We start from the raw sequence: 17682 nt of genomic DNA on the forward strand, positions 1-17682 counted from the left end.
CACATCTCACACAGCAGTGTCACTGGAGCTTGCACTCTCGATTTTCACATCTCTAAACTAGGAACAATACCCAATTTGCAAAGCTATTGTAAAAGTCATAGCAAATATATATCAAACGCCTGGCACATATTACTTAGATCAACAGGAGCTGTTATTACCCACCATAGTGGTTAGTTCATTTTGTAGGGCAGAAAACTTTTCCTTTTTTCCTTGTAGGTTCTTTAGCTGTCCTAATAATGAAATTGACATAACAGAGGTGAACAGGAAGAAAAAAATTAATTTTGTATGGGAGCGCCATAAAAATTATGAGACTCAAAAAGGTGTCCAAAGCAGGCAGCTTTTATACCTTTTAGACAAGGAAACAATAAATTTGTGAAGAATTGACAAGACAGCGTTTGGGCTTGCGCTAGTAAATTGGTGAAGAAGTGACAAGGTTTGTTTATACTGCCTTCTTGCCCTAAATTCCCTGTCTCTGGTGATAAGGATGCCAGCTACCCTCCTAGTACAGAAGAGATTTGTTTCCTGCCTTCAGGGGAGAAGGAGGGTCAGTGTGTTCTTCCTGCACCAGTTGTTTCTTAAGTAACTTTAATTTAAAAAGTGGCATTTTGGGGGTAGCATATTGTTCTTCAGTTTATATCTGTCTGAAGATGTGGTAACCAAGTATAAACATTCCCACAGATTCTATAATACCTTACTTTTAATCTTATGAAAATTACTCCATAAGATTTAGAGTTTCCATAAATGAGTAATAATTCCCTATTGCCTGCCCTCTGTCTAACTTAGTCTCTTGCTCCCTCTAGAGTACAGTAGTGAGAGGTAGAGATGTTGAGTGGGTAGACCTCACAAAGGCAGTTTAGGGGTATCTGTTAAATATGAATGAATACATTGTGTAAAGTCAGCTGCAAGAAAGCAAAGAATTTTTTATGTCCACATTTAGTCATTCTGTCAACCTTCTAGTTGCATTCACAATTGTGAACACATTTCAAATTCCTGAGAGACTGGCTGGGAACAGTCTCTCAGGAGTCTACCAAAGAGCTTTCAACAGTGGACATCCATCCTGAGCCCTGGGAATAGCATGGAGACTCACTGTGGGATGGCACTCTAGTCTGTGTCCCTTGCCCCGAGGGGAGATTCCATGTTCTTGTCTCAGTCTTGACCCTGAAGTTCCTGGGAGACTTTCAGAGCTGTGTCTGGTGAGTCTGAAATATGATATATTCCAGAGCTGGTCAGATTCCATTTCCTGACCTGCTATCATTGAGCACTTCAGATTTCATTTTCTCTGAAATATATTTCTAAAAAAGAATGTTAAGGATTTTGATACTATGACTTCTTCCAAACTTAACTCAGTTTTTTCATCTTAATTGCTTTTGCTCGTTTTAAAAAGCAGTGAAAAAGGGAGTTGGTGGTGGGAAATAACTATTCTGATTGAAAAATATTTTTAAATGGTCTATAAAACTACGTCAACAAAATAGGACAAGATATCCAGTCACTGGATTTTTAAATGCCCATGGTAGATAAATACTAAAAACCACAAAATACTTAAAACATAAATAAAAGAAGGAATGCCAAGAAGGAGGAGTGAGTGAAGGAGAGAGGAAAGGAAGGAAGGGAAGTGAAAAGAGGAAGGGAAAAGTGGAATGAAGGAAGAAAAGGGAGGAAAGAAAGGAGTGCAAGAAGGTAAGAAAGGAAACAAGGAAAGTAACAGAAGAGAGGAAGGGAAGGAGGAAAGGGAAGAAAACTGAATCTGGAGTCCTGTCATTTAGAGATCAGAGAAAGCATGATGGGATTTATTTGATCACAGTGCTAAGGATTCTGACTGCTAGACTGCCTTTGCTAAAGAAAATCTTGGGTTATCAAGATATTCAGGATGAGGCCATTGACACAGTGATTACAGTGTTTGTTCCTTCAAGAACAGACCAGGAAATGGCCTCCCATTAGATGCCTCTGCTTTATGTTGCTTTCCATTTAGAGCTGGGTGGAAGGCCCAACCAAAACCTTCATGACTGTCCTGTTTCCCGAGTATTCTCTGAGGCAGGAGCACCTGTAGATCCAATCTAGCAGTGTTGGGAGGTGCATGTCACATGGCCAGGTAGAAGAAGGAGCAGGTATAGGACACCACCCGGATGTTATGAATCACCGCTCCTGAACAAGGATGAGCATGGAGGAAGAGATTATTGCAGTTACACCTGATTTGATAAGGTGGTGGAGGCCAGCTTGCTCTGAATTATGACTCTTCGATTAGATAGAGCCACTTCTGGTGCTCTTGATTCTTTTCTGTGGAATCATTTCTTTGGGCATGAAGAACATCTGTAGCATACTTTGTGGTGCAGTTCTGCTAGCTTATGCATATGTGAAAACATCCTTATCTCACCCTCACATTTGAAGGATATTCTGTTCCCCTCCCCTGGAGATCCCCAGCCACCATGATTTGCTTTCTGTCACATAGATAAGTTTGTATTTTCTAGAATTTCATGTAAATGGAAACGTAATATGTATTCTTTTTTTTTTCTGTCTAGCTTCTTTAATGCAGCATCAAATTTTGAGATCTCTTCATGTGCATCAATAGTTCATTCCTTTCTGTTGCTGAGTAGTATTTCATTGTATGGCTGTACCACAATTTGTTTATTTATTCACCTGTTGATGAGTAATTGGGAGGTTTCCATTTTTAGCTATTACAAAGAAAGCTGCCATGAATATTTGTGTACAGGTCTTTGCGTGGGTAGATGCTTTATTTTCTCTTGGGTAAACACCCAAAAGTTGAATGTTTATTTTCACTGAACTGCTAAACTATTTTCCAAGTAGTCGTACCATTTTACATTATCACCAGATGTGGCAGACAATCAGGGATACACAACTAAATAAGGCCAACTGGCTTCCAGTCTTTCTCTCCTTCAACTATTGCTGTACACAGTCACAAACTGAATCCACAGTCATGGGACATGGACCTCACTAAGTGGGCAAGGAGAAATCACTGAAGTTGTTTGGAAGTGGGCTCAGAGAATTGTTTGGCAGAGAATTCTGTGACCCGGGGTACTGGAACATAGTCTGGAGGTGGAAAGCTGTGGCCATAAGTAGGCATTTCCCTGGGCTCAAAGGATTTTTCCCTTTGTGGAGGGGTATGGCCAAAGGATGACCAGAGTGGGGCCCTCTAAAGTATAGAGCTCAGGAGACCACCCCTTGCCAAGGTCCAAGGACAGTACTATTCCTCTCCTTATCTATCCAAATTCTGACCATCTTCAAAACCCATCGTAAGTCATCCCTCCTACTGCATCTTCCATCGCTGTGGCAGTTCTGTTTGTCTCTTTCTTCTCGACTGTTTTCTACTTACATTTGTTTGTATTTATCACTTTCCTAATTTGTCTATAAGTTTTTGAGTCCACCACTGTGTTCTTTTTTTTCTTCATATGTCCAGCCAAGTACTATGTACACAACAGCTGGTAAAGATGCTGTTTGAATGAAGTGCTGCGGGTTGTTGGTTGGTTTTCCTTAGCTCCTAGGTGTTAGTCTTGAGAGATTGCCCTGCATGCTTTTGCATTTACAAATGTAGAACCCAGTGTATAGCTACTAATTCATTACCCAGGCTCTTCTCATCACCTTTGCTAAGCATTCATCCTTAGCTGACTAACACTACCCAAACTCCATACTTGCACTACGTTTTACCAACCCAGGGTAAATTTTTATCTGATCTCATCTCACCATTGTCTTTTTACATTACATTCTTACTAACTGTATTAAGTAACCCAGAAACAAAGAAGTAATTTTTTTAGGTTTCTGATTTTCCCAGCATTGGCTTTATTTCTGTCATACAGGTCACTAGAGACCTGGCCATAAATGTCTCCCAAGTCATGCCTCAGTGTATTCGCATGTGCTGACCCTTCTCCCTCAGCTGCTCTTTCCTCTCCATCTGGGTGATGCTGGGCTCTTTCAGAACTCGCCAGCAGCAGCAATTTTCCTGGAAGGCTTCTCCTTTTAAGAGATCTGAATTAAATGTCCTACCTCTATGTTCTCTTTTTTGTTTCATGTGTACAACATAATGATTTGATATTTTTATATACTGTGAAATGACCACCACAATAAGTCTAGTTATATACATAGTTACAAATATTGTTTCTTAGGATGAGAACTTTGAAGATCTACTCTTAGCATCTTGCAGATATACCACAGGGCATTACCTATAGTCACCCTACTGTACATCATCATGACTTATTTATTTTGTAACTGGACATGTGTACCTTCAGGCCACCTTCACCTATTATGACCCCCACCACAGCCCCACCTCTGGCAACCACCAGCCTCTGAGTTTGTTTTTTGTTTTATTTTATTTTATTTTTCATATGTAAGTAAGACCATACAGTATTTGTCTTTCTCTGACTTATTTATTCACTTAGCATAATGCCCTCAAGGTCCATTCATGTTGTCAAAATGGCAAGATTTCCTTCTTTTCTATGGCTGAATGGTATTTCCTTCCTCTGGGTTCTTACAGCACATCCCTTTAAACCTTTCTCAGCATACTTAAGACACTGGGTAATTGTAGATTTACTTCTCTATTATCCTGTGTGAAGATAAGGACCCGTCTCATCTGACTTTGTATTTCAGCATCTAGCATGGTGCTGGCAGCCCAGTAATGTTTAGATAACTGGTCAGTGAGTCAGTGAATTAATGACTGAAAGAATGGAATGCCCCTTCTCATTTGTTTTCTTCACTCTGCTCTCTCTTCGTGGCTTCCCTCATTTACTTTTGTTTCCGCTCTTCTTCCGCTGTGACTATGTTTTTGCAAGGTTGTAGAAAGAATAAAATCTTTGTGACCTTTAATTAGAGTGTTCTTAGATCTACAGTTGTTGGAAAATGGATTTTGAACCTTAGCAAACAAACTGAAAATGTTTAAATATTTGTGGGTAGGTGTGGCAGTGGAAGAGAGATTTTATTGGTATTTGTTATGAGGGTGGGTACGTCAGTAAGGTTTTGCTCAAGAATTAGGGATCTAGACAGAGCTGCCCTATTCTAAGGGCAACAAAAGTCAGTCTGTCACACTAGATGTTAGGTAACTGATCTTTTTCAAGTCTGTAGGTCTCCTGAGATGCCCTTCATAGAAGCCAAAGATAAAAACACTTTAAAAACTTCAAGTTTTGTCCTAGCCAGTTTGGCGCAGTGGATAGAGCATCGGTCTGTGAACCAAAGGGTCCCGGGTTTGATTCTGGTCAAGGGCACGTACCTTAGCTGCAGGCTCCTCCCCGGCCAGGGCCCTGGTCAGGGTTCGTGCAGGAGGCAACCAATTGATGTGTTTATCTCACGTTGATGTTTCTCTCTGTCTTTCCCTCTCTCTTCTACTCTCCCTAAAAATCAATGGAAAAGTGTTCTCGGATAAGGATTAACAACAATAACACACACACACACACACACACACACACACACACACACAAAACTTCAAGCTTTGTTTATCCCAGATACTCTTTGTATCGATATCAGGGAATAATAAAGTCCCTAATACACTGGCCAGCAGTAGGTGGTACTAATGAATGTTAGTCTCTAATCCTCATCCTCCTTCCTAAAGTTCCCAACGACAATGACCTAAGTTTCCTTGAAATTTCTCTTAGGATCTGATAAGGAATAGGCCCAAATGGTGTGTGCCAGCTACTAAACATGTAGACCTTCCCTTCAGATACCAGTAACTTAATTTTCCTCTCTGGCACTTACATTTTCTTTGAGAGTGACATTTTCTTGACTGCAGTCCAGCTATTGATAATAGAGAATGTTCTGTATGAACTGAGGGCCTTCACACTCAATTCACATATAGTCAGGGGCCACCCCATAGGCCCAGAGTCCTCATCAAAGATTTCTTTCCTAGGAACGTTGGGAAGTACTCTGTCTCTAGTTTGCTTTGCTTGAGAGGGGTAGGGAACACCTCAGCAGGTCTTTTGAGCAGTATTATAGCAGACCAGCATGAACAGGAGCTGAATCTAGTGCCAGAAACTGGTTTATCAGTCTTACGATTCTTAGCAGAAATTCTCCAGTTCCAATCTGAATCCAGTTAAAGTGGCAGTAATTAATCTCTGTACCCTAGTGACACTGTTTACTATAATATCAAATAGATGTTAATGTATGAAAAAGTTTTGAAAACAAAATATAAAGATAATGGAAAAAATAACTGTAATGCTTAATTTCCTTATTTGAAAAGGAAGTGCCCTTTAAAGCTTTAGAATCAGCTACATGAAATACAGTTCAACTGAATTTCACTATATCCTGTAGGTTAGACTTCCCTGTTGCTTGCCCACAACTTCTGTTAACTGTAACAATAGAAGTTACTTATGGAACCACTTATACCTCTAAGCATTGTGGAGGGAAGTAGAATTAAGGCCAAATGTGGCATGCCTGTTTTTCAGAATTCTTCAGTGTTTAAATGTAGCATGCCTGTTTTTCAGAATTCTTCAGTGTTTAAATGTAGCATGCCTGTTTTTCAGAATTCTTCTTGCCTAAGGAAATGAAAGAGGAATTGTTTTGCTTCCACATCTTTCGAAGCTTGTGAGAAATGAGGCTGCATTTACTGGTTCAGTTTCCTGAGATCTTTGCAGTCAAACGTCCTTGAACCCAGGACCCTTGGAGAGTCTCCTAACTGCACATTGTTAATAGTGGTTTGTTTTGAGTTTCCAAAAACCCCCCACTTTAATCATTGTTTTCTTTATCTTTTCAGGAGCTTCTAAAGGCCTTTGATGATGAAATCAATGCTTTTTTGGACAATATGTTTGGACCTCGAGGTGAGTGAGTTACCTGAGAACTTAATGTGGAAGGAACACAGTATTTTGTTATAGAAGAGGATTATGTCATTTCCAGTGTCTTGAAAATAGTATGGTACCTAAGGTTTAGAGACTTAACCTCTCTCACCTTTGACATCCTTCTCCCAAAACATCCAAAGGCCCCGTTTCTCCTGGGATTAAAGTTCTGGGAGCAGGCAGCAGAACTAGAGTGCAATGCAATGTTTTCCTTTGGCGTCTCTCTGGCTACCAAAGTAGGTAGTAGCTTTCCTTCTGAATGTATGCTGCTTCTCTCCTGGCTGTACTGTCCATTCACATTCTACCTTCCTCACATGCAGTCATATATAGTCTTCCTGCCCTTGCTCTCTGAGCGTTCTCTGCCCAGGCCCCTTAGGTTGAGCTTCTAAACGCTCAGTCATTCCTCCGTCACCAATCTCTATGACTACTGCAATATGCCAGTTGATGTATACTTAGTGACTCTTTCCTCTCAACTCAGCACTGAGTGGTTGTAAGTTATCCTAACTAGTCTCCCCCTTCCAATCACTTATTAACTATCAGCTGGAATAATACTTTAAAAGCTTAAGTCCTAGTATATGGTGCTCTAGCTTAACACCCAGGGCCCTTTCAGGTAAAAACCAACTTTCTTATATGGACTGCCCACCTTTGTACATCTAGCCCCAGCTCTCTCCAACACTCAGTGCTACTTCCCCACTCACTTTGACCTCTGATGTCTTTTACTTTCTCAAATATATAAAATTCTTTCATACGGTGTTCCTTGAACCTAGAATTCCTCCTCATTCTTCCTCTAATATAGTGAGCTCCTTCTCATACTTCGGGTATCAGCTTAAATGTTACCTTTTTCTCTAACAAAGATGTCAGGGAATTTGCCCCTCTAAAGTAGACCTCTTGATATACTCTATTTCAGTCTCTGTTTATTCCCTTCATAAACAACCTTATTGTTATTAATAGCTCTTTCTCCCATGAGGACAAGAACTGTGACTGTTCTCTCCAGTGCTTATTACAGCTCCAAGAACATAGTAGGCACTACATATTTTGCAAATAAATGAATAAATTCTGAACAACATGTTTTGTTTCACTTGAGCCTTGCTGTATCACAAAGCTGTGAAAAATCTGCAAATTATTTCCTCAGCACTGTTGGTGGGGGGAGAGGGGATAAAGAGATTTTCTGTTTCTCCAAATCTTTAAACAGAATCACTTAGAGATTATTTAGATCACTCTCCAGTTTCTGTTCTAAGTTTTAATTAAATGATACCCTGTGATTGAATAGAACATTAAAAAATACTTTCCCATAGTCCTTGGTTCTGTTTTGCTTTTTCCTTTTCAGCCTTGTGGTGACCCCGTGGGATAGGCAGGGTGGGACACCGTGTCTGCAACCTACTCAGTTAATATGTCTCTGCTCACAGCTGTAGTGGGTAGCATGAAGGGCATGATTCCTAACTTACACATGCAGGCTTCTTGGTGACAGTGGCTTTCTACTAGCAGACACTCCCACTGGAGAGTTAAATAACAGTCTCTCTGAGCCAACTTCACACTGAACTTTGCCATTGGTAAGGTCATGGTGACCAGGAATTATGTGGCTGTGGGATCAATTAAGGATAGTATTACAGTTTACTCAGCTGTGGTCATTTTTATGGAAGTTTCCTTTGTAGCAAAGAGACTGTAAGATTGGCATTTGACAACTGGATCAGTTCACCCCCACCATGACATCTAGATCATCATGAATTCTTGTCCCCTTCCTAAAGGTGGCACAAATTTATGTTGGCTGGAAGCCACCTGGTAAGCTTCTAGGTATCCCCAGGTCTCCTCTCATTTTACCTACACCATATTAGTACCATCAGAGGATGGTGTCCTGGGCAAATACCTGACACAGATGAAGAGCTGGCACCTCTCAAGTCCCAAAGATAGTAATATTCCAACAGGTATTTGCTCCCGTATTTTAGTTAGATCAGTTATGTTCCTCTGTCACAATTTTGGCAAATATTTCTAGGACTATGACGTAAGGAAACAAAAACTTCAGGTGCTGTATTAGGTTTGCAATATGTGCTTGACTCAGCGTGCCAATTAGTATACATTTAATTACATATTAGTATATTTTCTCTCAGCACTACATGGATGTAAGTTATAAATGAGAAAGAATTGAAATATAAGATCTAGTCTCTGTCTCATGGAGCATATACTATAGCTGAGAAGGTAAAAGTAGCACATCTGAAACCATTGGAGAGCCATCAAGTAAACCATGGGTATTCGTTTTCTACGGCTGCAGTAACAGTGCCGCAGACTGCAGGGCTTACCACACAGCAGTTTATTCTCTCACAGTTCTGGATGCTACAAGTTTCAAGTAAAGGTGTTGGCACGGCTGTGTTCCCTCCGGAGTTCTAGGGAAGAATCTGTTCCGCCTCTCTCCTAACTTCTGGGTGTTGCCAGCAATACTTGGCTTTCCATGGCTTGTAGCTGCATCGCTCCAATTTCTGCTCCATCTTCAGAGTGTCCCTGAATAAAAACCTCCTCTTTTAAAGACACCAGTCACCTGGTCAGGGGCCACCCTAATCCACTGTGGCCTCGTCTTAACTTGATTACATCTGCAAAGACCTAATTTCCAAATAAGCTCACAATCACAGGTACGAGGAGTTAGGACTTGAGCATATCTTTTTAGGGACTACAATTCAACCATAGTAGGAGGGAGGGTAGCAGTTTAGTGCAAGTTATTTAATTTTTTATCCTCTGTAGCTCAATTATTCTCAGGTGTAAACTGGGGGTAACAGTATCACCTTGTGTCTGTTATCCTGATTACGATGATGGCACAACCAGTGTGTGCGTGTGTCCAAACTCATCAAATTGTACATATTAAATATTTATAGGATTCTGTATCTCAGTTATATCTCAGTAAAGTTACTACAAATAATATCACCTATATAATAAGATGTATTGAGAGTTAAGTTAATGCATGTAAAAGGCTTTAGAACAGTGTGTGCCACAGAATTAGTGCTCAGTACATGTTAGTTATAATAGTATTATAGCCATAATAACATAAGTTATGAAGTGGTGATTATTTGATGCTGATGAGGAGCTGTGGTTATGAAAGAGCAGTAGGAAGTGGCTTCCTTCAGAAGGCAGGGCCTTAGATGTGGAGATACACATTAGGAAGTGGCACATAGCACAGCCTTGTATGACCGATAATTACGAGCTAGTCTGGGAAAGGTAATCCCTGTTAGTCACCTGAACGCTCCTTTCTTACCTTTTTATCCTTGTCACAAAAGGGGAAAGTTTGCAGGATAAGTGATGGACAGAGCTTGAAAAGACACTTTCCTTAGAAGTGGCACTCTGGAGGGTGGTGGTTTAAAGAGGGGCTGGTGGACAGGGTGGGGTTAAGCAGAAAGAGAGACTGAGGCTGAAGGAACCACAGAGATCAAGAAAAGAGCATTGTCTCTGGAGAAACCAGCTCCTTACAACTCTTTACAGCAGGCCATTTTTATAATCTTAGGCTAAATAATTTTCTTTATATAAACAACAAAACATTTTGGTGTATGGGAAGATGCTCCAAACAATTCAGCTACACTGGCCAGGGCTATTATGTATGTTTTGTTCAGGTTTTTAAATTTTCACTCTCCAGAGTAAGGGACACTTGATGTACCTAGGTTCTTGCCTCCTGGCTGTTTGTACTCCTAGTCCCTCGTCAAGCTTTGGGTGCTTGGCTTTGTTTTCTGCTCTCAGTTCTGAATCATCAGCTTCAAGGCTTTGCCTTCATTAACTCATCTCTCATGCTTGTCATTCTGAAATCTCATTGCTCTCTTTGGATCAGCTGAGCTTAAACCACTCTTGGTTGGCTGCACAGAGATCCTAGGCAAGTTCTGGCCAGCGTGGGTTTTAGGAAATAGTGTCAATAAGCTTTCTCTCCTGTCTCCTCCAGGCTTCTCCCTAGGAGACAGCAGCAAGGTATGGCGGGCTGGGCATCAGGTGTGAGTTCAAATTCTGACTCTGTTGCTGACTATTGTATGGCCTTTGGCAAGTTCCTAAAGCTTTCTGAGCTGGTTTTTTTTTTTTTACTCATAAAGTAGCATATTTACTGAGTTAGAGTAAATAAACGTAGTAATTATTTCAAAGTAGACATTCAAGAACTATTACTTCCCACCTTTGTTAATTTTCCTGTCATTCAGTTCCTTAATGCTGCATCACAGTGTCCCCTGTTGTATTTGGTATGTACCACCGAAATATATGTGCCAATCTATATATCATAATAATAAAAGGCAAAGAGGCATCATGACCGAAACGACCAAATGACCGGTCACCAGGAGGTGCATGGAGCACCTCAGCCCGGCGCCCCGCGGGGCACCTCCTCACAGCGGCAAGAGGTGGGGCACCTCCTTGCATGATTTTGCATGCTGGGCCCCTAGCCTACACTAATAAAATAGTAAGATGCAAATTGACCGTACCTTCACGACGTCCACCAGCCAATCAGGAGCGAGTATGCAAATTAACCCAACAAAGATGATGGGTTAATTTGCATACGCAGGCGCCAAGTGGCCAGGGGCAGGGCGGGATGCTTGCATCATCACCATGGTGATGATGCAGGCATTCCTCACCGCCCCAGCCACTCCGGGCCTCTGGGCAGCGTGGGAAGGTGGAAAGGCAGCTCTGGCCGGAGCAAAGGTGGGAGCCCATTCTTGTACGAATCTTCGTGCATCAGGCCGCTAGTATTGTATAAAAGGCTAAGTGTCCATCCATCCGACCAGTAGATATGACACACACTGACCACCAGGGGGCAGGCACTCAACACAGGAGCTGCCATGATGTGCACTCGCCATTTAAAAATAAACAGCACCCCAGACCTGGCACTAGCAAACCAACACTCAGCTTTCCCCAAGTGGGACACAGGTACTGCCACCACCCTGGAGCAACACCCCACCAAATTGTAGCCAACACTGCCAAGACCCCATGGTGCAAATTGTGACCCACAGCCCAGCCTGGAAACGGTCACTGTGGGCACTGGGTAATGACGTCACGTAGCAATGCCCAGCTTTCTCTCCCTAGCGAGTAGCCTCCTTGCAGTTTCTTCAGCCCAGGAACATGACTTGCTTTATAGCCAGGTACAAACATTTTACAGTTTAACCAAATGTTTGTGAAGTATTTTTCCATGCCTCATCTCATTTGATCCTCACAGAAGTCCTGGAGTAGATAGATAGGAAACTCAGTAGAATCCTATTTTCTTTTCATTAGCAAGATGCAAATAGCGATATTAAAATATTTCTTCTAATTAATTTCCGTTCAATGTGCACGAATCCATCCACCAGGACACTAGTACCTTATTACTGAGCAGTGTTACTCTGCAGGATTCTCACTGTCTGTGTTTCTTTTCAGATACTCGAGTCAGAGGATGGTTCATGTTGGACTCTTACCTCCCTACTTTTTCTCTTACTGTCATGTATCTGCTTTCAATATGGCTGGGTAACAAATGCATGAAGAACAGGCCTGCTCTCTCCCTGAGGAGCATCCTCACCTTGTACAACCTCGGCATCACACTTCTCTCCATGTACATGCTGGCGGAGGTAAGTGCCAGGGCAGCTAACCTGCCTCTGTCCCATCACTTATCCCGTCACTGGGAGGCATGTAAGGGCAAGCACACCCCGCATCCCAGAGCTGCCCAGGTGCTCGGGCTGCTCTTTCAGGTCCCAGGTACCTGTTCAGCACCTGATAGTGCTCCTACCAAAAGCCCCTAAGGCTTGTTTCTGACTTGAACTTTTCTTATCCAAATTTAGGCCTATTTCTCTAGTCCTTAGTCTTTCATTGTAATTTAAACTCACAATTTAGATCTGAATGGGTGTTTAAAGATCATATGTAATAATTTTCTCTTTTTATGGATTATGATATTGTGGCTTAGAAAAGTTACATGATTTGCCTGAGAATAGACAGCTATTGACTAACAGAGCATTTTTAAAATTAAATACCAAATGCAACTAGTTTGACTGAAATACAAGTACATTGTCCCCTAAAGAATACGTCCCACATCTTTGGGCTGCTGACCCTGGGATAGCTGTTTCTCAGAACTGACTTCTGGAGGCCTGAGTGGGCATCTCGGCTCACTCTAGCTGCCCTCATTACAGCATGTGCTCCCCATGCCTTTGTGAAGTGCCAAACCCAGGTATTTTACCAAAAAAACAAAACAAAAACATAATTGTCTTGCCTATACAACCTAAGACCTGACAAACAGAGGAAGGGGGAGGGGAAGAGACAGGAGGAGAGACAGAGGTAAACATAAAATATTTTTTAAGGAAAAGTTAGGATAAAATCATTCATATAAATTATAAATGGCTGCTTATGGCACAAGTATAGCTGCCTTCCTTGTATCCTTGAACTAAAAAATAATAATAATAATAAATCCTTGCTAAAGAAACAGGTTGTCTCACCTGTGGAGTTTAATATGTACATTAGTCTGAAATTCACCATTCTAATAATGGTAAACAAGTGTTACCTAAAATGACTGTAATAAAACTCTGCCACGCCAGCACAGCCAAGGGTTCGGCAAGCCTGAGGGGGGCCGGCGAAGGATGAAGAAAAGACAGACAAAGAGAATAAGCTGGGTCTAGGTGGATCTTCTGTGCCTGAGACCACAGAACAGATCCAGACCGCACGCTGAGCCTTTATTTTATAGTCAGAGGTAAACAAGGTAATTTCTTGTAAGTTTCACTTATTTTGGCAGCACTTGCTGCACCTCCCATAGCCATTAGCTACCCAGGAAAGATCTAGGGAGCAGTCACAAGATCAAGCTTAATATGCTAAGAGGGCTGTGCCCTCTAAGCTGGGGCTTGTTTGTGGCTTTGCCAACAGGTCAGTCCGAGGCTTAACCCTATAGCCACTCCCTACAAAACTCTAATAATGGAGTTAGGGACGGCAGTCGGAGAGCAGGAGATGGGTGGGGTTTGGGATGAGGAAAGCCATGCTGACAGGTCTAAAATTACACACATAGGTGCTTCCCGATTTACCTGACCCTGAAAGGGCAAGTTTTGTTTTAGGTTCTCTGCTGGGTGAATTTCAGTTCACGGATGAGCTTGTGAGGTAGTAATTTATCCCTGTACAACCACGGGAAGATGCTCTTCATTGGATTGTGGTCACAGGGAGCAGCTGTGTGAGAAAGGCAGCCCCAGCACCTGCTGGAGCTCCTGCGGTGGAGTCAGGAGACCCGAATTCCTGTCATCGGCCACTTCCTCTGTCGTTCAGAGGAGGCACTCAGGCCTTCTGGACTTTAGGCAATTTATCTCTGTATGGAGATGTGGTACTTGTCCAAGAGCGCTCAGGATTGAGATGTTAGGGTTATCAGTTCTGTTCAGTGAGCACGTGGTACAAAGTGTACTAGCCGGGGGATAGAGACGGAGCGGCGGGTTCTGCACGCATGCTCGCAGATGAGTACAGCAGGAGTCAGTGTGAAAAGGCTTTGTACATTTTAAAGTGAATATCAGTCACCATCAACAGAAAGAAGAACAACCAAGTAAATGATTTCTTAGGGAGAACTTCTGCACAGAGCTAGTTTCCTGCTACGAATTTTATCCATTTTCTCTTCTCACACTTTGGTATCTCTTGGTTCAAAATCACTACTATCAGTTGCTGCCTCCTTATCTCCTCTGATTGTAACCTCTTTCAGGGTGGGCATACGGTCTTTTCTTTGATAAGTTTGGGATACATTTAATAGATACCAATCGAATGATAAGTTGCATTAACCTTGCTGACTTGTTATGCCCAGACCAGATGTTTGCTTAGTCCAGGAAATAAAATTATTAATTCTTTCAACAAATATGTATTGAGTTCCTTCCCTGTGTCAGATTCTATTCTAGATTCTAGAATAGAGCCTTTGCCTATTGCAGCGATTTTCAACTGGTGTGCTGAAAGAATTTTTAAAACATGCAGTACCACCCTAGCTGGCTTGGCTCAGTGGATAGAGTGTTGGCCTGTGGATCAAAGGGTCCCGGGTTCGATTCTGGTCAAGGGCACATGCTGGGTTGCATGCTAGGTCTCCAGTGGAGGGGTGCAGGAGGCAGCCAATCAATGATTCTCATCATTGATGTTTCTATCTCTCTTTCCCTTCCTCTCTGAAATCAATAAAAATATATTTTTAAAAAATGCAGTACCTGACTATTTAGTCAGGGGCACTGGCCTCTTTTCCCTCAGATCAGGGGTCCTCAAACTACGGCCCATGGGCCACATGCAGCCCGCCGAGGACATTTATCCGGCCCACCGGGTGTTTTTGCCGCCGCTGCCTGTCCTGCTTAGCAGCCGACTTAGCAGTGTGCATAGGAATTTGTTCATAGTTGTTTTTTTTTAAACTATAGTCCGGCCAAAACCGGTTTGGCTCAGTGGATAGAGCGTCAGCCTGCGGACTGAAAGGTCCCAGGTTCGATTCCAGTCAAGGGCATGTACCTTGGTTGTGGGCACATCCCCAGTAGGGGGTGTGCAAGAGGCAGCTGATCGATGTTTTTAACTCTCTATCCCTCTCTCTTCCTCTCTGTAAAAAATCAATAAAATATATTTAAAAAAAAACAAAAAACTATAGTCCGGCCCTCCAACGGTCTGAGGGACAGTGAACTGGCCCCCTGTTTAAAAAGTTTGAGGACCCCTGCTTTAGATTATCAAATAAAAAAAATTCTAACAGCCAACACAATAGCCATCTGGTGTGAATGATTCAAAATTATACCTATTTTTTGTCAGATCAGCAAAAAATATCTATTTTTTGGTGTGTTGCAGAATTTTAGTAATTAGTTTATGTGTGCCATGAGATGAGAAAGGTTGACAATCACTGCCCTAGTGCATTGAAGGGTGATGGCTGGTGGTGGGCAGGAATGCCTCTGGGAGGAGGTGATATTTGAGCTGAGACTGACTAATGAAAGTAAGCCAGGCATCTAAAGATCTGGGAGAGTATGTTCGTGCAGGAGTTTCTGTTCAGAAAGTGTCAGGTTCTTGAGGCGGTGACAAGCTTGGTGTTCAAGGACCATACGAATAAACAATGTAGCAAGGACACAGGACACAGGAGAGATTGATTCAAGATGAGGTGGGAGGTGGCAGATCAAATAGGGCCATGTAAGGCATTTGACTTCTATTCTAAGTCTAATGGAAAGCCACTGGAGAATTTTACTGAGGGGAACAATATGATCTCCCTTTTAAAATAGATGATTCTGGTTGCCACGTGGAAAATGGACATGGGAGTGAGTTGTGGGGCAAGAATAGAAGCAGAGTCCAGTTCGGATGCAATTGCAGTACAACAGTCATCAGATGCTAGTGGCTTGGATTAAGGTGGTGGAGATGGGGAGAAGCCAGTGGATTCTAGCCGTACTTTGGAGTAGCCCTCGCCTCCTGAAGGCTAAGCCTGTTTGACAGCCTGGTTTTCTTCAACTCCTAGGTTGGATGACTCCTGCACACCAACCCAGCTAGGGGGTTAGGAAAGGTTCAGGGTGAGGCAGATAGAGCCTCCTGTAGCTTGCCTGCTTAATTCTGCTGTTAGCTCTTAAATTGTCAGGTAGTTCTACAGAGGTGGCACAGGGATGGGGGTTGCCTGGATAAATCTAATTGAAGCAGGAAATGTCGTGGGGTACAGAATATGGTCTGTCCTCTCCACTGCTATATTGTTAGGGTACAGTGAAGAGACTAGAGCCCTTTTCTACAGAACTGTAGTGTAGAGGATATTAATTAACCTTTCTGCACAGTGTTAAACAGTTTTCCTACTTGAAAAATGCACTAATACACAAAAATTCACCTATACTTTTAGGTATCCCAATATCCCCTGTAACCTGTCACTGGTTCCCACTTGAGCACCAAGTGCATAAAACTCTAGGGACTGTGGAGGGTGATTTGTAATAAATAGATCCCATCAGGAAAATTCAATCTTTTTCCTTTCACTAGATCTATTTATCCTGGTAATCTGTAATTATCATGATGTTAACTGAAAAGTGCTTTGGTTGGAGGGAAAGAGGTAAGTCAGGATAGCAGAGTAAAAACAAGGATTCTAAAATATGAACTAGAGGGCTGGTGCACAGATTCGTGCACTGATGGGATCCCTCAGGTTGGCCTGCAGGGATTGGGCCAAAACCAGCTCTCTGACATCCCCCATGGGTCCCGGATTGCGAGAGGGTGGTTCTCAAGTGACGCACCCCGGAATCGGGCTCCCTCCTCTCTGGTTCCAGGTGCGTCACCCAAGAACCATTGCTGCCAAGTCACCACAGCTCGGCAGCTCCTGCGTTGAGTGTCTGCCCCCTGGTGGTCATTGTGCATCATAGCTACCGGTCAGATGGTCAAATGATCGGACGGTCACTTAGGCTTTTATATATATAGATGTTTTCAGTGCTCATCTCTTTTTAATGTTCAGTTCATTAATATCCTGTCCCTCTTGCTCTGTGTATATAGTTTGACAGTTCTCTGCCTTTACACAGTTCTGATAAGCAGCAGAGAGAAGGCTTTTGTATATAATACCTTATGTAAATCAAAGCCAAATGCCTTATATTTTAGAATTTTAACTTTCTTCGGTAATAGTGGAAAAAAGGGAAAAAACCTCTTTTGTAGAATTTTCCACAAAGAATAAAAAACCTTTTTTTGTGGAAAGAACACTAGATAAGGAATTAAAAGGCCTGAATTCCTACCATTGTTCTATTTTCTAGTTATGTAATTTTTGAAGAAATCATTTACTTATGTATTTACTGAGTATTTTTTATGTGGTAGGCATTGAACAGGGGACTGTAGATACAAAAATAAATGAAAAAAGCATAGATTTCATGGAGCTTTTTTATTTTCAGCTAGGGGAATATAGACATTAATCAATTATAATCACACAAATGCTTGATTATCACGTATCATCAATTACTGAAGAAGTGGCAAAAGAACCTTTCTGAGCCTTGGTTTTCATATCTGTAAAATGAAACTAAATGCATACTTCATA

The 17682-nt window shown here is 42.0% G+C and overlaps 1 protein-coding gene across 1 annotated transcript in view; it reads left to right on the forward strand.

Annotated features, from left to right (window-relative positions):
* ELOVL2 (ELOVL fatty acid elongase 2) overlaps positions 1-17682 on the forward strand; it is a 43525-nt gene that overhangs the window by 12622 nt on the left and 13221 nt on the right. The window contains exons 2-3 of the mRNA XM_054721331.1: positions 6689-6752; positions 12126-12313. Coding sequence (XP_054577306.1) covers positions 6689-6752; positions 12126-12313 — 252 coding nt within the window. The remainder of the gene's footprint in view (positions 1-6688; positions 6753-12125; positions 12314-17682) is intronic.

This window comes from Eptesicus fuscus, chromosome 9 (assembly GCF_027574615.1).
Source record: "Eptesicus fuscus isolate TK198812 chromosome 9, DD_ASM_mEF_20220401, whole genome shotgun sequence".
Classification (NCBI taxonomy): domain Eukaryota; kingdom Metazoa; phylum Chordata; class Mammalia; order Chiroptera; family Vespertilionidae; genus Eptesicus; species Eptesicus fuscus.